The sequence below is a fragment of the Glycine soja genome, chromosome 3, assembly GCF_004193775.1.
Source record: "Glycine soja cultivar W05 chromosome 3, ASM419377v2, whole genome shotgun sequence".
Classification (NCBI taxonomy): domain Eukaryota; kingdom Viridiplantae; phylum Streptophyta; class Magnoliopsida; order Fabales; family Fabaceae; genus Glycine; species Glycine soja.
Window position 1 is genome coordinate 42,822,443 of NC_041004.1, and position 24,867 is coordinate 42,847,309.

The following is a 24,867-nucleotide window of genomic DNA, read 5'->3' on the forward strand; positions in this document are numbered from 1 at the left end:
GCCTCCTTTGTCCTGTTAGCACGTAACAGGTGTTCTTTATCGATCCCACTCTTACGATAACATTGTTCGGTGCATAGAAATGGTATGCAAAAATAATTGGAAAATCATATTCATTCATGGCCTACAATAGAGGAATCAGAATATTGCTGACTTGTTAACGAGAGTTATTTGCATACAATGTCTCTTGGGCTGCATGTTTTAGAATTGCCACTTAATAAATGCATGTGGCTCCCTCTGCTTCGTGACTTGATTGATTACTATGGTTTGTGTAACATTTCTTTCCGGGTCCGGAGTATCACGGGATAAACGTATTTACTAAAATTATGAGTGCTGAAATCAGTAAATTTTAACTATATAATTGCATATAAAGGATTAAGAATATTGTAACAAAAAACAAAAGGATCAAGAATATTTTATTCAAATCAAATTTTAATAATTACTTTGATTTTGTATTTTTATTATGTTTCCAGAAGGAAAAAAGTGTACTCCTTTTGTGAAAACTTTCTATTCACGTACACGGTAAACCAAGAAAAGGTAACGAATAACCCGGAAATTAAATGTGTGATAGTGTAATTACAAATCTTTTTCTACTTGTCCTCGTTTTATATATTTGATGCATGATTCTATCTCCTTTCTCACAGCAACATTTGATTCAACATATTACTAAATTCTAACTAGTAGAGAGAGGGCTATATATTATATTATTAAATTAATTGAAGCCCTATTAATTTAAATGTAGATTCTACGTTGAGTTGGAATGTTAGATAGTTCTCGTCCATTTCTATGATGGCATTGATTTCATTAATGTTTATACTTGCCAAGTCAACAAAGGGATGCTTAACATTTGCTTTAAAAAAAGGGGGATGCTTAACATTTAGTAAAATAATCAAAGTTAAAAAAGACAGAAAGTAAAGATGTGACGATCAAATTCGATAAAAAAAAAAAAAACTAATAACTAATCTTGTTTTTTAAAATATTTATTGTTTATAGTATTTATTCAAAGAATAGACAAGTTTAACATATCAGTTTAAATTATAATCTTTCATCAGTATACTGAAAATTATTACATTATTCTATTATTATTGTCTCGTACACTTGAATAACCAAAAAGAAAAATGAATAGTATTATTTTTTAAACAAGAGGTAGAATTAAACAACGTTATTCTTCAGGATATATTACTTTCTTTTTCATTTTCATGTATCATCATGCTTTAAAAAAAAATCAGAAATGCTCGCTCATAACCTATATATGGATGTTTGATTGGGGAAATTAAAGAACATCACAACGACAAGTTATATATGTTTAGGCCCCACTTGTCACGACAGAAATGCTCCCAGCTCAGCCACACCGACCATCCTTTTGATTTTTCTTAATGAGTTTCCAGAATATACTTGGTAGTTAGCATGAACCAGGGCCCGAGCAAAAGCCTAAAGCCTTTATGGCAAAGTGTGAATCAATGAAAACGAATTCTTGCGAGAAAAAGGAATCAATTTTCATTTCCATTAAGAAAGCTCTTTTATATGTATTGTGGGGTAAACACGAATTCCTACAGTGTCATGAATTGTGGATAACTCAGGAAATTAAGAAAGAAACAAAGAAACAAAAGCAGTAAAGAGACCTAAAATAGTTGAGGTTGCAAAACTAATTAACTTTGTTTCTAATACGCTTGAAATACTACTACTCCTTCCCCTCTTTCGGTATGTTTTACTGCCTAAAATGTATAGATCAGGTGTATGGTTGCATTAAAATGTTTCAAGATCAAGTAGAATAATAAATCAAGAACAGAAGAAATAGTTTAATTCTAACCAATTCTACAAAGGGGCTTTGGCAGATTGGTTTAAAATGTAAGAAAAACTCATGTTAGCGGTTATAATCACTGTTCATATAATTTCATTGACGGAAAATATGATGTTAATTTAAGCCACAAATGAAAAACATGCCTAGTGTGACAAATTGGGCGGTGAGCATGTATCACTAGTGTAATTTTCGAAAAATCACTCGCGCAAAGCCTACTTTTCTACACTTGCAACACATGGGTCATTTCAAGGGGTTTTTTAGACTCTTTAAAGAAGCCAAAGCTACAAAGGCTCTTGAAAACACTCTAACATTCAAGATTCAAGGGATTGAAACAATTATTGAAGATTTAATGACTTCAACCTAATCTATCTCTTATAAATTTGTTTTTCTTTTCTTCTCTTTTAACTTCTAAATTTCTTAGGGTTAGGTTAGGAAGAATTATTACTTTGAACCTTTTGTAATTAAATTATTTTTCAAAGTTCCATCTCCTTTTATATTATTAGAGTTGGTCTCTAGGTCTATCTTTAATGTTTTCTTTTTATTTATCACCTTGGGAATGAATTAGGACTTGGATTTATAATTGGGAAATTGAAATTTGAGTTTGCCTTGACCTATTGGCCATATATCTCTTAAAGTTAATACTTTATCAATCATTTCGGTTGGGTACAATTAATATTAAGCTTTCATTAGTGTGTAATATTGTAGAAATGTTTGGGTACAATATTACATACTACAGCACATCTTTATCAATCATTTCGCTTTCATTAGTTGACACGCTAACAACTCGTACTCTGTCTCCAATTGATGTATTTACAAGCTATAAATAAGCAACCCCAGTTCACAACTCGCCATTAATATTTCTTTACTCAGTCGCTCTCTTTAGCACTAAAATTACTAAGAAACAACTCCTTACTTCGTTGAAAATTCAAAGTACAGAAGTAAATGTAAATAATGAAAGCAACACTTAAAAAAAGTAACTTAATTAATGTCTAACGAAAAAGTAACTTTTTATAGGAAAAAATTAACTAAATTAATTTTTATTCGATAATTATGAAATGAAGGATCATCCATAGGTGTGATCATGAAGTTTATTAAAATAAAAAAACATTTTATTATTTTTTCATAAAATTTATTAAAATAAATTGAAAATGTCATAAAAAATCACGAATCAATTTTATAATTTCAAATAAACTTCTTCAACGTGTGACCTAAATTTCTTGTTGAAAATTCAAAGTTTAAAAGCAAATGTAGACATATTTGCCTGTTAGTCAACTTCATATCACTTTCTTCAATTTCATGAACGGATTATCATTTGTACTTGTTGCCGTGCCGTTTCACATAGTGGTCAGTCCCACTTTTGAAAAGATGTGTTTCCTTTTTTTTTTTTACTTTGAAAGATGTGGTTTGGTGCAAGAAAAGTTAAAATTTTAGATAATAAATTAAGGCAATATTCTGTGTATTGTATTAAGAAATTATTTGTTTATGGACCGTGCTTATGTGTTTGGGTTGGCAATCGATTGGAACTGACTTCTAATAGATGTTGATTGAAATGAGTTCATGAGTGGATTGATGTTCAAGATCTTCTAAATTCAGCAGGTATTTGTGAAAGACTTTGTTAAAAAAATGACTTGATAGGTGTAAAAGACACTTTTATCCTCAAGTTAATATATATTTTATCACAGTGATAGCATGTACGTATAAAATACTTATATATTTCGTATTTTATAATAGTTGATAATATATATATATAGAGAGAGAGAGAGAGAGAAAATTGATATTATTATATATTGTACTATCTGATCATGCAGCTTAGACATTCAAATACGTGGACCAGATGGCATACTTGACCTTGCAGTTATAGGAGTCAGGAGGCAGTCTCATAAAGATGTATATATTGCGAACGTTGGAGGTTATTTGGGATACTTACTCTTGGAATTTTGGTTTTAACCCAAAAAAACCGATTGTAAGGTAAGGATTTTTTCCTCTTCCACCAACTTATTTACTCTATTTGATATTATTTCTAGATAATATAAGATTTGAGTTTCTTTTTAATATTTCTTTTTGCATCTAATACTATTGAACTTAGTGTGTAGATAAATATCAGGTGATTCATTAATGAATCCAAAATATACTTTAATATCATATTATCTAGTCAATCTTAAATAATAGTGTAACCCTTTAGTCTTCTTGATTGGCGGTGGACAACCGTGCTTCTTAATTAGTCTCATCATACTCATGCACTCGAGACTACATGGTTGTGTATCCCCTCATGCACTCTTGGGTGACCATGCTCCATACTTAATCTCATAGTGCTTGTACACTCAAGATTTCAGGGTTGTGTACCTCTTTGATCGGCGTCGAACGACTATGCTTCATACTTATTCCTATCGTGCTTATGCACTTGAGATTACAAGACTATGTATCCCTTCAGTCCCCTCAATCAATGTCATTGCCTAAGTTTTCAAAGAGTCATTGATCGATGTGTCCACACTATCCTGATAACAACCATTGTAAAGTAAAATCCTTAACCCATAAGCATCCCTAAAATAATCCAAGTGAGGTGTGCCTCGGGATCTCTAAGTTACAAGTAAGGCTAAGATAAGCCCTTCCAAGAATACTAGATCGATTGGTTATAATGCATCATTATATATACTTAAGCACTTGACCTAATTAGATAAATTACATTTCACATTTGAATGCTTTTAGATTAGATTTTTTTTCTCCAAGACACAGCTTAGTTAAAAAAAACAAATATTATCTTTTAAAAACAAAAAGTAAAATTCGAACTATGGTTAACCAAACATTCACTAAGGACTTTTTATAATACAAGTTTTACGTTTAAAATTTTTAATTTACTTTATATTTTTCAAAATTTATATTTAAAATTAGAAGTGTAAAGTTGCAATTAATACAGAGAGCTAGCCTCGAGGCTTTTTATTATTATTATTAAAACCAAGATACTAATTCGGGATCATCCAAATAAGAAAAAATTTCAAACACTTTTATTTGGTCAAATAAATTTGTAAACTTGTCAAAAAATTAAAAATTAATTAAAATAATTGGATGATATATATATATATATATATATATATATATATATATATAATTTCCTTTTATATAGACTTAAGAAATTTTGTACTATTTATTCTTTAAAGATAATTTTTCATTTAAAATAAGAAATACATTAAATTAATAAGATTTTTTATTGGTAGAAATAAAAAAATATTATTTAAAATTTACAATAATTCACCTATCAATTTATCATATTTAATCAACTGAACTAGATTAATAAAATTTCTTAAGTCTATATAAAATGAAATTATATATATATATTCATCAAATTATTTTAATTAACTTTTAATTTTTTTATAAGTTTACAAATTTATTTAATCAAATAAAAGTGTTTGAAAAATAATTTTTTCTTATTAACTTATAAGATTTGCTTTTAAATATAACTTAATTTTATTATTATAATTTTTATTTTTATTTTCAATAAAATAATAAATTTTATCATTTTATCGTAAATTAAATTATTTATTTTGATAAAACTTCTTCTTATCATTTGTTGACTAAAAAATTATTTTTCAAATTAGTTTAATCAAGTTTTTCATACTTAGAAAATAGCTCGTTTTCATATTACTATCTAACAATTCATATTTTTTTTTTTCAAATAACTACCTGAAATTTTTTTATATTTCAACTTAGCATTAGTCTGAGTCCGTTAAATGATGATACGACTGATGGAGTGACACATCACCATGTCTTATCATTGATATTATTGAAGATAATTACGTGATACTTCATCATCACTTAACAAGGGAGATTAAAGATAGGTAATAAATTAAAATATAATTTTTTTTCAAGTATGTAGTTAAAAAAATTAATATTAAATAGTAATTTGAAAACGACTTATATTTTTTAGGTATGAGAAAATTAATTAAATTATTAAAAATTAAATTTATATTTTTCATAAACCAATTTGTTAATTCCTCACCTCAAAGAATATTGTTCGTGAACATCTGGACTCTAGTGACGGCAATCTACTGGGGCAGAACTTGTAGCTATGACACAACGGAGACGAGGATCGCGAAAAGCATCATTGATTGAATTCCTCCAAAACATGGGTGGGGAACAAAGTAAGAATTGTATCAAACATGCTATTTTTTCTGCATTTCACAATCACAATCCATTATTTAATATTTATTGGGCTTAATGTCCGAGAATAAGAATTGGCCATTTTTCTGGCCACTTTACAATATTTTATTGTTGTCTATATATATTCTTTTCTCTAACAATGCTTTCATTTTATCTTATTTCGTTAATTAACAGTGTTTCTTTTTTTTTTATTTCTTTCTTTAAAAATAATTATCCAATCCGTTGGGTAGGTATAAATATATCGAGAAGAGAAAATTCTCAAATGAGATGCAAAGCACATGTCCAAGGAAATTTCAATTCAACTGTATTCTAATTTAATTGCCGCTGCTATAAATTATCGGGCATTATTATCTTTCCTTTATCTTTCTTTTTGTTAATATCGTTCACACTGTTTCATTTGTACAATTAAATAAGTATTCTATTAGTTATATGGCCCAGCCCGCGAAAGTATGACGAAACGAAAGTATACCCCAAATCCCCAAATTATAAAATAGAATTAGAAGCGATGGCTTAGTACTGCAAATAGATAGTATTAAACGGTGTGCGTTCATGCACCTGCACTGACACTGTATTCTGAACTTTGACCTTATAAAACAACAAGATCTGCTTGGGACTTCTAAAATTCCAGAACTTAACTAGTACCTTTACTTTTTACTCTCTGGATTTGCTAACGAGTAACGACAGCGTTTAGTACACAAAACATAAATAAAATACAATATAGTACTGTATATCTGAGTATCTGTATGACACACGAATATTTAATATATTTTGTAAGAAACAATGTAATTTTAATAAATAATTATTAACTTAATATTTTTTAAATTTAGATTTTTTAAAAATAAATAGATACCTAATCCGTTAAGCGAGAAACAGGGCTAAAATGCAAACAGACAAGGGCCATATACGCAAGAGAAGGTTTTCCTTTCTAAATTGTAGAAATCTTCTGATTTTGGGACATATTTCGGCTTTCTTTAAACTTGTTAGTTTCGTCCGCATTGATGCATACATGTGAAAAAAGACACTCAGAAGAGGCAAACAAAGAGAAAAGTGTTGGGGCTAAGATAGACGTTGGAGGCTTAGATGTGAAAATTTTAGAATGTCTGAAAACTCAAAAACTAAAAAGGGGTATACTAGTAGTGAAAGAGAATTGAGAATAAATTTTAAAAAATATATCCCGTTTTTCTTACTAAGAGACGGGGTCGGTTTAAGACCCAAATACTCCAAGCAAAAACTTTAGGTTCCCAAAAAAAAAGTCTTAAATTTTTCTAGTATTAATATACCTCAAAAAAAATATTATAAAATTATATTTAAAAATAAATTTTAATAAAAATATTATAAGTAACTATTAATTTTTTTTATTAGTACTGTAAGTAATAATTAATGAACAATAATTCTTTACCAATATCATGATTTGTTTAATTTAAAAATAATTCTCATATTTCTATGTCTTTTTAATCTGCTTCTTCAATTTATTTGATTATTATTTCATTTTGAGTGAGTAAATAAAAGATTTCATCCTTAAATTTACTTTAAGTCTCTTAAGTCCTTAAGCCGTCTCTACTAAGAGATTAATATATGCTCCAATTTAATCTATTTTGATGGAAGCAATTTTTATAGGGACAATTTTTCTTCCTTTATATGACTCGATGTATATATAGATAGATAGTTTTGTTCTTCCTAGCAATGGGTGAAGCAAATACCATGTGCAAAGTGGCAAACCATCAGGTGTCATCACAAACATCCACAGGAGCGTTACCGTTAAACCTTCATGTTGGCCATTATTCAGTAACAATTGCTTTCTGCACTTCTCATATGACCCCGGGATAATTACCAAATTTTCATATTCTCAGCCTAGTTGCTCTAACTAACAAAAACTGGAGGTCTTCTTAGTCGCCCTTTCCATCATCGCCTATGCTAGAGAAGTGGCCTGAGTTACCTAGTCCAAGTTTATCATGTTTAGTCCAATTTTAACTAATTATGAGCATTTCGTATCTGTTGCATACTGTGATTTGTTATAGGTGTATATGACATTTTTGTTCTATTAAAAAAAAAAGTCTTCTGTAAAGCTTGAGTAGTTAGGTGGTTAATTTTTTTTATCAATGTTTTTGGCCTCTTGAATTTGTGGCATAGTTAGGTGGCTGATTTTTTTTTTATCGCATGGATATTGAGTTTTTTTTATAGGCATTTGGATATTGAGTTTAATTTTTGTTAATTCTTATTTGTAAGTCCAAGACCATTTATTAGGTATTTTGTGCCTAAGAAAAGAAATGTTTTAATAGATATATTTTAAAAATTTATAATATTTAAGTTTTAAAAATATTAAATATTAAATAAATTTGAATGAGATAAAAACCGTACTTGCTGGAAGAAGAAAAAAAAAAGTATCATAAAATCATTTTTTTTATTTAAGCAATTGGACCTAACCAACTGATTTGTGGCATTTACATTGTACACTTTTATTATTACATCGAATATCTCTCGTTCTATTTGAAAAAATTCATTCTAAAATATAAATTTATATTCTAAAATGAATTGTTGGAAATGTAATGAGAGGTAGAAGCTATAATAATAGGATTGTTGGATACAACAGGCCTGATTTGTCTGCTTTCTCTTATAAAAGTTGGCCCAATCCAGTAAGTCCAGGCCATAATTAGTTAAAATTGACAGATCAGAAGTGGCTTCTATTCGATTCAGACCAACCTATACTTATACTTGGATGGGACTCAGAACAAGGGACAGCAAATTCGTGGGGATTGAAGTAATGCTACTAAGCGACAATACTTTCTTTTAACACTTCCTTTATCATATTACTGAATAACTATGATTTATCAAATAAAAAATGGATTTACGAATTAAAAATTAAAGCATACATAATTTTACAGAGACTCTACAGAAATTTTGCATTATCATAAAAAAAACATTGTAAATATTTTTAAAAGATTAAGTTATTCAATAAATTTCTGAAATATTTGTAAATTTTTAAATAGGTCCTTAAACTGACACAATGATAATTAGTGGCGATTTTAAAAACTTTAGGGATTTAACTAAAAAAAATCACATGATCATAGATCTAATTAAACAAAAATAGTTTGGAGACCTATTTAAAAATTTACTAACAGTTCAGGATCAACCGAGTAATAATACCTTTCCAAAATTACACAGTCTACACACGACACGTTTATGTACCAATTTATCTTAAAATAAATGAATATAATGTTATATACTATTTCTAAATTTTTGGATAAAAGCCGGTGGGTTAAATAAGGCCTCAGATTTAATAAATTTGTGAACAGAAAACACTGTTTATCGTAGTCTATCCACAAGTATTAATGTAGCGTTTAACCTGCTTTTCTATCTTCTGTTCAATCAAATATCCTACATTTTAAAAATCCTTGTATTGTTGCATTCTCTTTTTAAAACACACCACCATTTAAACCTGTCCATCAAATGCTATCATTGATCAAACTGAATGTAGAGGAGGGTTTATTTGAGGCATCTCAACCCATTTAGTAACAAGGCAAAACGAGCAAGAGAAAGATCGCCAAAGAACTCTATCTCTTATTTATGAATTACAGGGTATTTTATTTTATTTTTATAATTTTCTTTGTACCTTCGCCTTAAACGTAGTCATGTTGATGTCTGATTGCTAACCTCAATATGCATTGCTTTATTGTGGTGGACAATGAAAATTGGATGGAATATAAATTAAAAATGGTCTGCAACCAAATTTCAAGGGCAGAAGGGGAACGTCATTGCAATTGAATTCGAGGGTGGGGAAGGCAGCAGTTTTTCTATTCATAATTGTATTTTTCAAAACGAGTCTGAGCTGGAATTGTTTGAGTTGTCAATATAATCCACCGTGCATTATTTATCAACAGTTAGGACATTGGCATTTTCTTTTATGAATTTATGATAACAGAATTTTTTTTCTTACATTTTGTAGTGTTTAGATTTTCATTCACACAAGTCAAATGTGAATAAAAAAAACCTAACTTTTTGATACATCTTGACATAAAAAAAATGAAAAGATGTGAATCACATATGCTAATTCAAATATACATTTTAATTTCTTAATTAAAAAAAAAGTAAAAAATATTATTTCATAAACAAATTATATCAATAATTGTTAAATCTAGTTTGACCCAATCTTTTCACTATTCAATCGTTATACAATTGATCTGAAATGATTCGGTCAAATTTGACCGATTAAGTTATCAGATTTCAATTAGACGAGTCTAACCTAGTTGATTTTGCAAAAAAAATAAAAATGAATCACCTCTACAACGCCGTTTCAATATCTCATAATTATCAATTGTTATTTTAGAAATATAGATAGATTTTTCTACTCAAATAATATTAGTTATATACTTATATATAATAAATATATATAATTTTAATTTTTTAATATATATCAAGTCAAACGAATCAATTACTAATTCATCGATTGAACCATTAAATCACTAATCCAATAACTCCATCGAATTGTTCCGACTTCACAACTATCATTATATCTTTTAATACGTTTTTTTGTCACGTTTGGATAGATACTAGATATAAGATCTCGAGAATATAGAATGGAAAGTAGGAATTGAAAACGAAAATATTAAAAAAACTAGAAAAAGTATAATTGGATGGCCAAACAGTTGTAACATCTCAATCATGATTCACGCCCTCAAATTGAGGTTGCAAATTGCAGATAGCAGCCCTTGCTGCCCTACTGCCACTAGGGCATTATTAATTTATTAGAACTCACGAAAAAAACAACCCTCTCTTTTCTCCTTAAGGTCCCCAAAACCATATATAACTACCAAATATTATACCACAAAAACCTTTGCATGTGTCCTACACGAAATCAAAACACCACATTCCCCACCCGTGGCTGATTCCATTTCCCCATGTATACGTTTATCCTATTCTCACCTAATAATTAGACTCCGCCACTGCGCCTATACCTTTTACTCTCAGTTTAACCAAAAAAAAAAAGCCAACATGCCATCAAGGCTTTATGCACAACGCCGCATCACCAAACCCAAAAACCTAAGAGATAGAGAAATGTAACGGCGTTATTAACCGGATCCCTTTCCGGGTCGGGCAACCGGCCCAGCCGGTGACCGAAACCCCACCGTAACGGCGTCGTAAACGCACCAGTGAAAACCGCCGTCAGTCCCCGTCAAACACTCCTCGCATAACATTCTCATTCCCATACTCAGCCAATACCGTTCTCTTTCCATTTGTAAATCCCTAACCCATTTTTCGTACTCGGCCCGGCCCAGAACGTGGCCCGCTACGGTGTCGTTTCGACGAAGGAGCACAACGTTCTCCCGCGGCGCGTTGCTGTTGTTACGGGAATTGCCTTTGCTGCGCGACTTGTTCTTCCGACTCCTGGGACGCTTCGTTCTCTCCACGAAGAAGAACGAGGAAGCGGCGGCGTTGTCGCGCGCTACGGCGGCGAAGTTGACTTTTCCGGAGATTGGGATTCTCCGGTCGGTGCCGAAGGTGGCGAGGTAGACGGAAAGCTTGTGCGGGGAGATTCCGATCTTCTGACTGAGAAAGGAGACGAACTTTTTGAAATTGAAAGACGAATCAACGGTGACCTCGCCGACGGTGGCCTCCGTGTGGCCGTCGAAGTAGACGACGGAGATGGACGGGCCTCCGCCGTCATCCATGTTGCTCCGATGAGTACGTGAGGGGATTAGAGGGTTTTTATGTGTACTTATATAATAATTAAATGAAAATAAACGGAGAAAAAGAAGAATGTGGAAGCCGGGTTTTAATTTGGGGGTGGTTTGGGGAATACGAGAGGCGGTGATGGGTATTTATGGAAAAGGAGCTTCAAGGAAACTGTCCTCTTCATGTCATATTTATGGAAAAATTTAAACTTGTCTTGAAGGTTTTTTAATATTCTTTTCAAGTTTTCTACCATATTAATTATTTTGTTGTAAGGTACTAATTACTTCCTTAAAAGAAGATGCATTAATTAATTAATTAGAAAGAGAAGAACAAGAGTAAAACATTAATAGTCTTAAGGATACGCATAAAAAAATAATAGTCTTAAGGATAAAATAATATAAAAATATTGTTAAATTTAATATGAAATTAATTATTTTTTAAAGAAGGTGTATTAATTATTAATTCATTAAATAATAAGAGAATACAAATTAAAAAATTAAGGATGATGTTTAAAAATAATATAAAAAGCATAGAATACATTAATGGTATAAACATTTTTTACATGGCTTTAAATATTTTTTACCATAGGAAGAAAATGTTATGTATTAACTTTTGACAAAAGAAGCAAATGTCACGGAATCAATGTTTTTTTAGCACGGAATCAAATGTTTATGTATATGATAGAGGTAGTAACTACTAACTGTAATTAATTTATCCATATATTTTCTAGTTAAATTATGAAATAAAGGTTATGCTTAACCCAATTTTATTTAATTTCATTTTTTTTCTCTTAAAGTTACTTTAAAGTTAAAGTTATTTGATAAAAAAATTAGAAGAAAAAAACTATACAAAATTACTGTAAAATTTAAGATAAATTTATTAATTTTTATAAAATTATCTTAAAAAATATATCACCGTTAAACTCAAAAAATTATTTAAAATTAATTCCCTCAATTGACAGAAGAATATATTGATAAAAAATTTTAAAAATAATTTAACATAAAATTATTTTAATATTGAATCGGTTGATCAAACATATTCCCGGCTGGCTGCTGCGACTTAAACGGATGAAGAATGATGGAGTCCATCGGTCTTTCCAAATTTAGACAACGTATTATCTTAGTTTTCTACTTTCTACTTTTTATTCTAATCTTCATTAAAAACGAGGAAAATTCCTTCTTGATTCAGACGAGAAAAGGAATGGTACCTTTAGCATCCGAACCATCATTGGAGTAACAGCTGTTATATATCCTTTCATGGTGAGCAAAAATGAAATCCTTGTTTGGTGTGAGAATCGAGAAAGGCCACTTCCATTTCCATTCGATGTATCAATGCATAGAGTAACTAAAGGTTGGATGTAACTCAATTTAGCGGATAAAAGATGAAGATTGAATAAATATTTAAATATCATGTTGAATAGCATGTGAAAGAAGCGTGGCGACTATTTTAAGCCTTCTAATGGCATCCCCCTGAGTTACAGACTTAATTTTTTGCTTTTAAAACATTCAATTCATTATTATATTACATTTTGTATTCTAAAAGCTTAAGAACTTGTTTCGAAGTCAACAGTTTGCAGTAAAACTTAAGATTAATTTTTAACCCCAACTCAAACGATTAATCTTGTTTGAACACAACCAAACATATACTAAAATTCCTCAACCACGGTTGTAGTCTGCAAACTGGCGATACTCAAGAACCTAATGGGAAAATCAACTCGGAATGACAAAAGGCTTACAACAATAAGAAGCAACGAGATCAAGGATTCATAGCTTATATGAGCTAAAAAGGTTATACTTTACAAGAATAATAGCTTATGTTTGTGTTAATTAAACAGTCAACAGAAGTAATCACTAATCTAAACATGGCTTTATCTGTCAGTACGAAATAGTAATCACTAACCAATAGTTTTGTTCGCTTTAATACGCCAAGAATGATTCAGTGCCAGTGTAACTTGTTGCTAATGCCTTTCCAGCTGAGGTTGGCTGAGAGAATGCTAGTTGAGAACGTTCAAGCTCAAGATCCTTGCAGAAACTCTTCCTGCCACCAATTTAACATAGACCACAAACAAATCACTAAACTAGCAACTGGTTGAAAAATAATTGCATTTGGGTGAGACTGTGAGAGTTTCCAAAATTGATTCCACAACTTAATTTTGAAAAATTGAAAGAGTGATTTATCATCACAATTTGATGTAAAACTTAATGTAAATTGTTCAACCAAATGAAAAGCTACTCTTATCACTTCTAATCAAATTAAAGTTAAGGCAAAATCAATCTTATATGTTTGACAGGAGGTTAACATTTCCTATTGTGAAACCAAACACAGACTACAACCCTGTGAAGAGAAACAAACAGCCTTGCAGAAGTCGTGAAGTATCCATTCAGTCCCAAGTTCAATTTCCATCATTCTCACGACCTCCTCAACATTTTTTTCGGTGAGAAGTGAGGTCGTTCTCCGATACCAAAATTATTCGACCCGTTTCTACGCTGGGTGGAGGGAAAACATTTTCTTTGGTCCAACCTGCAGAAGAATGGGAATAGGAATAAATAATGGCGAAAAGAGAGAGAGGAAGCAGAGAAGTTACTCTGAATTGAATCCCCTGGGTGTAAGATTTGTGAAAGTCGGGGAGTGAACTTGAAGCGGCAAGTGGAACATGCGCGTAAGAGGAAATCAGATTGGCCGAAATCGAGGTGGAATTGGGCGTAGCTCCTCTTCTTGTTTTTTACCACCGAAGGAATAACGGCGTTAAGCTTTGGACGCCTTCGGGTGTAGGTGTTGATGATATGGTGTTGCTGGTTCTCCCAGATGTCCAGAGAAGCGGAAGAGGAATCAGAGGTAGTAGATTTGAAGAAAGCGTTGATTTTGGACTGCATCTGCGATTCAATAATGAATGTTTCTTCCTTCCGCAGCGATGTTATGGATGCAAGTTTTCATTTCCCTCCAAAACTAGCTTCAAACTTATGTAAGGTTTTAGTTTTACATTTTGTTCTTAAGTTTCCCGCTCATTAATTTTGTGCCGGGATAAAAAAAAATCACATGGGCCGTTTGTTTATTGTGTTAATGGGCCTTGACTGGTGAGGGTGGCCCAATCCGAGTTGTACGAAAATACTAACTGAGTCGGAACCCACTTTCTTTTCTTTGTGGGCGTGCCACGGGCAAATGCAGATGCAGATGCAACAAACGCAGCAGCAGCTGCAGGCCACGGCGGCACCATTCTCGACCTCCACTCCTCCTCCTCCTCCTCCTTCCTCCGGCGGCTCCGCGTCCGAGGCACCGCCGAAGCAGGTGGCTCAAGCAATGGACAAGCTCGGACAAGCCGAACGAATCATCGCCGACATCCGAATCGGCGCCGACCGCCTCCTCGAAGCGCTCTTCGTCGCGGAGGCGCAGCCTCACCAAGGCAACAAGCCTCTCCAAGTCTTCCTCAAAGAAGACGCATGCATGCGTCAGTATCTTCAAGACCTTCGGTCGCTTGGTAAGCGTGCCTTTTCACTCGCTCCTTTTGTTTTTTAGGTTCCGCGGATTAGGGTTTTGGATTGGACTCTGCGACGTCGTTTGTGTGATTAGTTCTGCGTGGTTTTGGTTTAATAGGTAAGGAGCTAGAAGAGTCTGGAGTTCTCAGCGAATCAGTTCGATCGAGGAAAGACTTTTGGGGCTTGCATATGCCACTGGTTTGTCCAGATGGCGCCGTGGTTGCGTATGCGTGGAAACGACAACTTGCAGGACAAGCGGGTGCTTCTGCCGTTGACCGGACCAGGTTCGATTTGTTCAATTTGGTTCTGTTTCAGTTCTCTCGTTCAAACTTCTGTGTTAGTACATTTAGATAACGGAATAGGATGGAAAACAATGGATTCCAATTCAACTGTCTTTTGTTTTGCTTGGAGTTGATAATTGCTATGGTGTTATTACCGATTTATTTATTTAGTTATTTTTATGATTTTTGTGCATTCTTAGGTGGATATCTTAATCTTAAGTTTTGGTATTACCTCCTGAATTCGTAGCACATGGTATTAATAATATGAATCTTAGCCAATTTATGCTGCGATATAGCTGTCTCGTACCTAAGTTGTGTAGAAATAGAGAACTAGTACTACGCCAGAAAACAGTTTTTTTATTGGGTATTGTGGTTTACAATGATCGTGCTGACTTTTGAATCTCAAGTCTGCTAAATTGTGGTACTTTAGTTGCTCACTTAGGCTTTTGAATGATATCAGGTTAGCTCTCAAAGCTTTCACTGATCAGAAAAGGCGTTTTTTCCCACATCTTGATGATGGACTTGAAACTAGTGAATCAGCATCGAAGAAATGTTGTGGGTCTGAAGAAATTGCAGTGGATCCCAAGGAAGGAATTAGTTTTCTAAGGACGCTGCCAGATGTTCTGAAGTCCTTGGAGAAGGATGTACCAAATCTGAAAATATTAACTTTTGAACGATTGGACTGGTTAAAAAGAGCTTCCACACTTACCTTGTCAACAAATGAGAATTATTTGGAACATAACTATCATGGTTCTAATAAGCTAAGGCTAGGATCAGTGGGAACCGTCCCTGCAGAGAAGGTTGCAGTGATAGAATTGTTATTCCCATGTGTCTTCAGGGCTGTTATATCCTTACATCCTGCTGGTTCCATGGATCCAGATGTTGTAGCTTTCTTTGCTCCAGATGAGGTATGCTTGCCAATATTATTGTGATATTTATCATTCTCTTTCCTAATATTCCTTTTGGTGGTGTGAACTGTTTGGTTTTCAGCAATTCAGCATTCAGCATTCTATGGACATACTAGATGATGTCTTAACATCAGTTCTTTGATAGTTCCTGTAATTGATGTGATTTTTGTTTTCCTGTCTCCTGAATCCCTAGTTTCAGATAATGAAGCTCGTATATAAAGCCCATATTAACTCTTGTAGCTGTAAAGTTCATTTTCTGATTGCAATGTAAACTTGCTTGTCTACAAGATTCCACTACCTTCTTGGAGCTGTTTTTCTATTCATTTCTTGATTTATTTTCATAACCAAATTGGTTTCAGGGTGAACAGGCTTGTGGTCATCCACCATAGTCATCATATTTTTGTCTTTATCTAATCTAAGATTTCATTTATTTATTCAACCTCACTATACATGTATTTGTTCTGTTAGATAGTCTACTCATAATATATGTGTTTTATTATGATTCTGTAGATGCAAAGTTTTTAAAGTTGTCATTCTTCAAATTGTGTCTATATGGAAATCTAAAATTTTCATAGGGTGAGCCTTGGTGCAATAGTAAGGTTGCTGCCTTGTGACCTGGGGGAGTTTTTAAAGTTCTCTCCAAAATGACTTATTTTTTAATTGTAATAAAAATACTTCAATTTTCTTGAATTTTCCATCTACATATTCCACTGTTTTATAGTTTATTAATACCTCTGGCTCAGTGTATTTAACTGTGTACTACTTAACAGAGCGGAAGTTATGTGCATGCAAGGGGGTTTTCAGTTCATCATGTGTTTAGACATATTACGGTAATGGTCTCTGTTGCTCCTTATTTCATTTTATTCGTTCAGTTACTCTTTGAAGTCTTCATGTATATAGCTTTTTTATCTTGCACTACAGGAGTATGCAGCGACAGCTCTGCAGTATTTTCTTGGGAACCAATCTGAAACGTGTCTGTATTTTCTTCTGGTACTGTAATTATCTATTTCAAATAATAATGCTTTTTTTGGCTTGGAAAGTATTAATTCTCGATATACTTGAGGTTTGCTTAGCTTTCTGCCATTTTTGTTGTAGCACTGGATTTGCAGCTACCAGACACTGTTTTCAAAACCTTGCAGGTTCCATTGGCACTTTCTAGAACTTTAAATTTTCCTATCATTTGGTAAAATTACTAATCTCAATTTGTTGGTGGTGCAGCAAATGTTCCCGGCTACTTGCAATGGATAAACAATCAACTTTATTGTTACCTCCAGTCCATCGTCCTTATTGGCAGTTTTCCTTTTCTAAAATTTTGTTAAACATATCCTCAAAGGACCAGAATTCTGATACTACTCAGGCTTATCATATTGACTGCCTCTCTGAGGAAACATAATTGCATCTACCAGTGACTCAGGTATAACCCAAGTGCCCGATTCAATGTGGAACTACCAGGAGCAAGAGTTTCCATTTCATTGATGTATGTATGTTCCCCTTTTCCTGTCATGTATAGGTTGGAAGGTAAGGGGTTGGTGAAGCGATTTGGTTATCTTTGGTCTATATTTTTCATCTCTTAGATTGGAATTGGATCTTCAGGAAATTGACGAGTGCCTTGCTTGTTTTGTAAGCCTCATGAAAGTGGCAGCCATCTGTTCTAAAGATTTCTCAGATATTCATTGAGATTGGTTTTTTGGATACCAAGAAGTTCTCACGTATAATTGCCACTAGACCAAAAAGTACAAGATAGGAACATTATGACCTGCGTATGCTAAATGAAAGTGCCAGCTGACTGTAATTTTTGAAATTTATCAGCATGTGAATACATTATAATGACCGTCTGCAATATTTCTTATTTTAAAATGATGCTGACTACGATGTAGTACACAACTACCTTCTCCGTATAATGGTTATTATATAATCACTACAAAATTACAGTGTATTGCACAGCTACCTTCTCCGTATGTCCTAGTTCTACGTCCTACTCCCTTAGTTCTTAATTATAAAATTCAAGTTTAAAATTATGTATATTTCTTTTTTATAAGACTTGATCTGAGGGCGAGTCCTGGTGCAGCGGTAAAGTTGTGCCTTGGTGACTTGTTGGTCATAGGTTTGAATCTGAAAACAGGGCAATGGGGTACGAAGTTTTTTATAAGACTTGATCTATAATATTTTTTTATTAATTATTTATAGACTTTGATGACTTTTTACATTATCAGTGTAAACATTTTTTTCCAATTATTATACTCCTAATATAGAGGGGAAGAAAGATAAGAATAATGTAGGTATAATAATTGATATAATATGGTATAAAAAATTTGGTTTAAATATATTTTTAGTTTTTATAATTTTTTTTTGTTTTTTATCTTTGTAAAAAAAATGTTAAGTTCTTATAAATTAGGTTTATTTTATTTTTAGTTCTTAAGTCACTTTAGATAATATTTTGAATATAAATAAAAACGTTATCTAAAGTGTCTTTTGAGAACTAAACAAAACAAACATAATTTGAAATGATTAAAAAAAAAAAAATGTTACAAGAATGAAAATAAAAAAAATGTAAAAGTGTAAGAATTATAAATATATTTAATCCAAAAAAATATTAACAAGATGTTTTTTTTTCATTAACAAGATGTTTGATATATAAGCATGTCTACATAATCACTCATTAGCTTATATTCAGAGATTTGTAGTAGAGTCAAATGTCAAAAATGCTTGCCGTGATTCGTGAGAAATAGATGCAGTTTCAAAGAAATAAAAAAAAAAAAAGAATTTGATTGAAACTCTTCATCAATAAATCATTAAAAACATAGGCTTAGCCTGGAGCTAGAAAAATATTAAGTGGACTGAACACAGATAACACGAAGAGAGTTTTTAAAATGAATTACTAGGAACAATCAAATAAATTACAAAATTGAGAGTGGCAAGCCACAACTACGTGACTCACTCTTCCTTCCGCCGCTTAATAGGTTAGGTTCCAATCCATTCCACAGTCAGAAATAATTAATAATTGCATTGATTGGTGTATGAGTCCTATCACGTGGCCAATAGAATTTGTCATAAGCGCAGATGGGCCAGGTGTCGGCACGAGTAGCTACGCACGTGGCAAAAGGTGGGTGGGTCATTCATTCTAGATATGATCAAATTGGTCACGTACACGTACGAATTCAGTTGGAAATTGGCATTTGGCTGATTCATAGGTGCTTGTTTTTCCAATTGAAAACGAACAACCTCTGTACCCACACCTGTCTCTGTTTTGCATTTGCAAAGGGACTTATGAGTTATGTGTGTGCCAACTGCATGGCGGATAATAATTTGATTGACATGACTCTCAGCTTCATGCCATGTGAGATTCATCAGTCATCCACGTCAAACAACAACCATCCTTTGCTGGCTCCTCTCAACCCCATGGTCCACTAATCACTACTTGGACAATCAGTGACTCAAAATCCATGTGTTCAACTTAAACACCATCCCTAAAATAATTTACGCTTTTTTAATTCAATTTCTTTCCAGTCTCGAATAAATTAGATGATTTAGTGACACGATAGATTTGTTTGCAAGTTTTCATTAAAAGGACGTGGCACATGGCACCTTTTTGTCTTGCAGCTCATTCAAAAGTTACTATTACAAAACAGAATTTTAAAATTTCGAAATTGTAAAAAAAGACAAAGAAGGAAAGGAATTTCTGGGGAAGAGTGGTAGATATTTGCAAAGTGGACTTCTGCGCATTTACTGCTAGTTCACCAAAATAATTGGCAATATTAGGGGCTACTTTCAAAGGCAACAACTACACTACAATCTGGCTCCAAAATTAATGTTAGTATAGACCAAGTCACCAACACATTACACATACTACCTTTCATAGGAAAACACAGCATCAGAGTGCAAACTAAACAAGAGAGAGACACGACAAGAAGGTTTGACTCTTAACCAGTTACGCATTAAATTAGATGCATATACTATAACAGTTTGAAGAACCAAAGATTACTTATGTTAGTTCGAGTCACGTGACCTTTTTGCAGTTCCAAGCATTTCTAATTGGACATTGTCAAGAGTCAAACCCAGATCATCAATGCTGACCTACCTGCTTTCAAATTCCTCGTAATCTTTTTCACAGTATACAACAAGTTGTAGTCCCTATTGCTACTAGATCTTGAATAGAGGAGTCCTCGTGAAAATCTTGGAAAGAAAAAGTGTACGTGTACCCTTACAAGAAACCCCATATGCAATATAATGTGGGTAGAGAACCACCTCCTGTAAGAATTGAATGGTCGTTGAGGGAGCCAGGAGAACAACACAAGGAAGCAAAATCCAAGTCTTAGGCAGTATAAAAGATCACCAACTATTAGTAAATAGTTTATTGGCTTATTACAAAGAAACAAAAAATCGGAGGCAAGAATCCACCATTTAAGTTTATTGGACCAAAAGTAGCAGGAAATACAACAAAAAGGCATGAGCATAGCGAATGCGTCACTCTCCCTGTCTTCCCCAATAACTAGGAGTGGTCTTTTCCCCCGATTACCATAAATAATGAGAATATTTAAATTCCAAATCAAAATGTGCACACTACCTTATCCACAGTATGGAAGTCGTGGATGAGGATAAGGGGTTCCCCAATAAATTATAAAACCAACGATTTAGATATTACCTGTTTTCGGTTTGTGTTGCATGATCAATGCAACACGGGGAAAAGGTACATATTAAAGTCTCACACAAACAACGTTGACATAAGATTGCTGAAACGTAAATGAATGAACAAAAAAACAAGCATTCTCATTGATGATTGATCGTGGCGCAATATCTACAACCATTAACACTTAAATGTCTTGGTGGAAAATACAAAGCATGCAACTGAGATTTCAAGTGCATGTGAAATCTCTTTACTCAAACACTATTATAACACTGGCACTAGACACTTTGCCAATTAAGACAGACAGAAAGAAAAGAGCATGCTATCTATCTACATCTATTGGAAAATCAAAAGGAAAACGGGTACACCAAACAATTTGTTTCACCGGCCATCAGCAGAAGTAAAAGAATCTGCAAATCCAGTAGGCCTTGCAGGGATACTACTCTTACTGTCTTCAAGGTCCATATAACTTAAGTCCTTTCCTTCTGCCTCTTGCCATCCCTTCACCATCTGGTTAAGGGGAAGGCTATAATCAATGCCGGAATACTCCTCGGTGTCATCATCAAAGGGTTTCCATTTTTCGACAAGCGGTGCCAACACATTCACGGCATGACCCATATCTGGCCGTTGGCTTGGTTCTCTTGCAGTGCAGTGCCCTGCTAGCTCAGCAATGATGGAGACGCTCTCAAATGTTTCTTCTTTTACATCAAGGGCAGGATCGATAGCAGCCATTAGTTTCTTCTTATCTGATTTTATATGCCAGAACCATGCTGCCAAGTATTGGCTTTCCTCAGGTCTATCCTCATCAAGTGCCATTAATCCAGTCAACAACTCCATTAGCACAACCCCAAAACTGAAAACATCTGCTTTGGTAGTGATTTTTCCTGTCACTGGAATGTATTTGAACATGCCAAATAAATTAGTACAAATAAAGTTAAAATTATGTGTTAAAACTTAGAAGACAATGCAGAAATGAAAAGTTTGCCAGCAGTAAATTATGCATTAAATGTAAATTAAAGTTTTCCCCTTAGAATCTGTCACTCTACTAACAGGCTGACAGCCCTTAAATTCAATGCAATAAAACAAGAGATTAATGGCTACCAATTCTGCTAGAGCTCCACTAGGAAATCTACCCCATACCTGTCGAACCCATGTACTAATATTTCAGTAGATATAAAGTAAATAACAAAAAATATAAAAAAGAGAGTAATCAAATAAGAGTGTCTGTAATTTTAAGAAGGTTTATTTATTTCTTTGGTTCTTATATCTGCATAATCTTTAAGATTAACAAGTGTAGATGTGAAGATTGTATATGTATATGGATCAAATTACTAATTAAAACTTTTAAGAACTAGTGAAAAAAAAATACCTGCATATTCTGGCGCCAAATATCCAAACGTCCCTGCAAGCCGGGTCACTACAGATGCTTTTTCCCCTTCAGGAGCAAGTTTTACCAACCCAAAATCGGAGACTTTTGCTTTGAAATCATCAGCAAGCAAGATATTTGACGGCTTAAGATCTCTGTGAATGAAGCTTTGGTGAGCCAGAGTATGGAGATACTCCATCCCTCTGGCAACATCCAAGGCAATATTGAGTCTCCTCTTCCAAGAGAGGGGCTCCAGATCATGGCTCTTCCAATGGAAAAGATGCTTACTGAGAGCCCCTTGTGGCATATACTCGTACACTAGAATTCTTTCATTACCCTCTGTAGAATAACCCAAAAGAGACACCAGATGCCGGTGTCGGACTTTCGATAGAACTGCAATCTCAGACTGGAATTCATCCAAGGCCTTACTACTAATCACACCTGCTTCCATTCGTTTCACTGCAATTTTAGTACCATCATCCAACTCCCCCTTATAAACAACCCCAAATCCACCACGGCCAAGCTCATTCTCAGGCGCAAAGTTCTCGGTCACTTTCCTCAGAACCTGAACTGATATCCTTAGATTTCCAGCTTCAATGATGTGAGAGTCCCCAATTCCACTACTATTCCTACTCCCAGACCCACTCCCTGTCAAAGTGGAAATGCTTCCATTGGTATTATTAGCAACAGCAATCTTCACAGCACTGTCCGAATCCGATGGATCCCTAGGGTGAATTACCAGTGAAGTTGGAGCCTGGAAGCCACCGTTCCTCCTCCTGAAACAGTATGCATAGAGCGGAATGAGCAGAAAAGCCGCAGCTGCCACACCCGCAATCGGAGCAACAATCGAAACCAACTGTTTCCTTTTGGATTTCTTAGTTTCATGAGAATCACTTGAACTAGAATTCGAGTTAGTGTTCCCTGAAGGGTCAACATTCCCAGATCCAGTTGACGGGTTATTGTTCCCCGAAGGAGTAGTTTTCGCTCCACCATTTAACAGAGGATTCCCCACAACAACAGGTTTCAATCCAGTCTTAAAGTCAGGCAGTGGAGGATAAATGTTGTTCCCACTCAGATCCAACGATTTCAAAGATGCCAAACTAGTCCAATTACCAGGCACCACACCACTAATATCATTCCCCCCCAACCTAATCTCAACGAGAGAACCCAAGTTCGCAACAGAAGGACTTAAACTCCCACTAAGATTCAAATTAGGCAAATTAATCATAATCACCTTTCCATCAGCATTACACTTTATCCCCAACCAATTCCCCCCACAAGGATCATTCCCAGTCCACGAATCAACCAAATTCAGAGGATAATTCAACCCACCAAGAAACCCTAACAACGCCATCACCTCAAACGCGCAAGGAACCCCCGGTTTGCTCACACAAAAATTATTAACATCATACGACACAGTAGCCGCTTTAAAATCCGGAATCGGACCCATAAAATGGTTATTGTTCAAATCCAGCTTGCCCAGCTTCATGTCACCCAAACCTCGAGGAACCAACCCAACGAGGTTGTTCCCATTAAGGTTGAGCTCCTTCAAAGAGCTCAAAGCCCCAATGTTCTCGGGGATCGTCCCAGTGAAAGCGTTTCCGTGAAGCCACAAACTCGTGAGAGAAACCATAGAAGCCACAACATCAATTCCCCCACTGAGACGCTCTCCCTGCTGGTTGTTCAGCCACAGAACCTGCAACGCAGAGTCGTTTAAACTCCGGGGAATGTCACCCGTTAAGTAGTTGTTAGAGAGCTTCAAAAACGACAGTGAGTTCATGGAGCCGAGAAATTGAGGTATTGGGCCGGTGAGGTTGCAGCCCATACAAGAGAAATTGGTCAACTGCGTTGACTCCTGGAGAGTTTCGGGTAACTGCCAGCCGCCGGTGCTGGCGTTGAGGTTATTATGGTCCAAGGCCAAAACTTCTAGACTCTGGAGGCCGTCGAAGAAATCTGAAGGGATGGAGTCGAAGTTGTTGTTGTCGAGGTAGGCGTATTTGAGCTTTGACAGACCGCGGAAGGAGGGTAATGGGCCGTTGAGCCTGTTGTTCTGGAGGCCCAAGTTGAAGAGCATGGTGAGCTGGTTCAGGTTCTGCGGCAAGGGACCGCTGAGGTTTAAGCCCTTGGGTTGAATCTGGTTCACGCGTTTGTTGCTGTCGCAGAAAATGTATTTCCAACCACATGGGTCGTCGCCCTCGTCCGGCCATGGCAGTTGCTCTGGGTTGTCCAGCCCGTTGCGGAATTGCCGGAGGATTTTGGCGTCGTTAGGGTCCCCGGCGTTGGGGTGAAAGAGGAGGAGGAGGAGGAGGAGTGTTAGGGAAGGGTGCAGCATGAGGAGGGCGCGTGAATGTGAAGTTCATCAGAGAGAGTGGGATTTGAAGCGGCGCATGTTGAATCTGAGCAGAAAAGAAGAGAATGAGAGACGGAAATTAAGGGAACTTTCGATTTGGTGTGGCTTTTGAGAATTTCGGAATTCCCGTTACGGTGTGTGTCACCTACACACACAGTAGGGGTCGTCCCATTCATAGCTTGACGGGCCCCACACAGACACAGCTAGCAGCACTATATCTTCTCTCCTCTCCGGAACAAAAC

At 34.5% G+C, this 24,867-nt stretch overlaps 3 protein-coding genes across 6 annotated transcripts; 1 reads left to right on the forward strand and 2 right to left on the reverse strand.

The window, feature by feature from the left end:
* Positions 1-13,309: 13,309 nt before the first annotated feature.
* On the reverse strand, positions 13,310-14,592 carry LOC114407263 (protein CHROMOSOME TRANSMISSION FIDELITY 7-like). 2 transcript variants are annotated; one of them, XR_003665629.1, is made up of 2 exons: positions 13,957-14,401; positions 13,310-13,660 (listed from the first exon to the last, which is right to left on the reverse strand). XR_003665629.1 is itself a non-coding variant. In XM_028370298.1 (2 exons), exons 1-2 carry the CDS (start codon positions 14,494-14,496, stop codon positions 13,617-13,619), a joined length of 333 nt encoding a protein of 110 aa, XP_028226099.1. In that variant the 5' UTR covers positions 14,497-14,592; the 3' UTR covers positions 13,310-13,616. The 2 variants fall into 2 exon arrangements, 1 of the variants encoding a protein (XP_028226099.1); XM_028370298.1 differs by having other exon boundaries at positions 14,208-14,592.
* A 153-nt stretch (positions 14,593-14,745) lies between these two features.
* LOC114407264 (mediator of RNA polymerase II transcription subunit 27-like) lies at positions 14,746-18,221 on the forward strand. 3 transcript variants are annotated; one of them, XM_028370300.1, is made up of 8 exons: positions 14,746-15,098; positions 15,215-15,380; positions 15,838-16,285; positions 17,056-17,115; positions 17,207-17,275; positions 17,381-17,424; positions 17,504-17,699; positions 17,796-18,221. In XM_028370300.1, exons 1-7 carry the CDS (start codon positions 14,783-14,785, stop codon positions 17,676-17,678), a joined length of 1,278 nt encoding a protein of 425 aa, XP_028226101.1. In that variant the 5' UTR covers positions 14,746-14,782; the 3' UTR covers positions 17,679-17,699; positions 17,796-18,221. The 3 variants fall into 3 exon arrangements, with proteins under 3 accessions (XP_028226101.1, XP_028226100.1, XP_028226102.1); XM_028370299.1 differs by having other exon boundaries at positions 17,504-18,221; XM_028370301.1 differs by having other exon boundaries at positions 17,381-17,419; positions 17,499-18,221.
* Positions 18,222-21,027: 2,806 nt separating this feature from the next.
* LOC114407265 (receptor protein kinase TMK1-like) lies at positions 21,028-24,867 on the reverse strand. The gene is made up of 2 exons (XM_028370302.1): positions 22,279-24,867; positions 21,028-21,799 (listed from the first exon to the last, which is right to left on the reverse strand). The coding sequence occupies exons 1-2, from the start codon at positions 24,605-24,607 to the stop codon at positions 21,291-21,293; spliced, it is 2,838 nt and encodes a 945-aa protein (XP_028226103.1). The 5' UTR covers positions 24,608-24,867; the 3' UTR covers positions 21,028-21,290.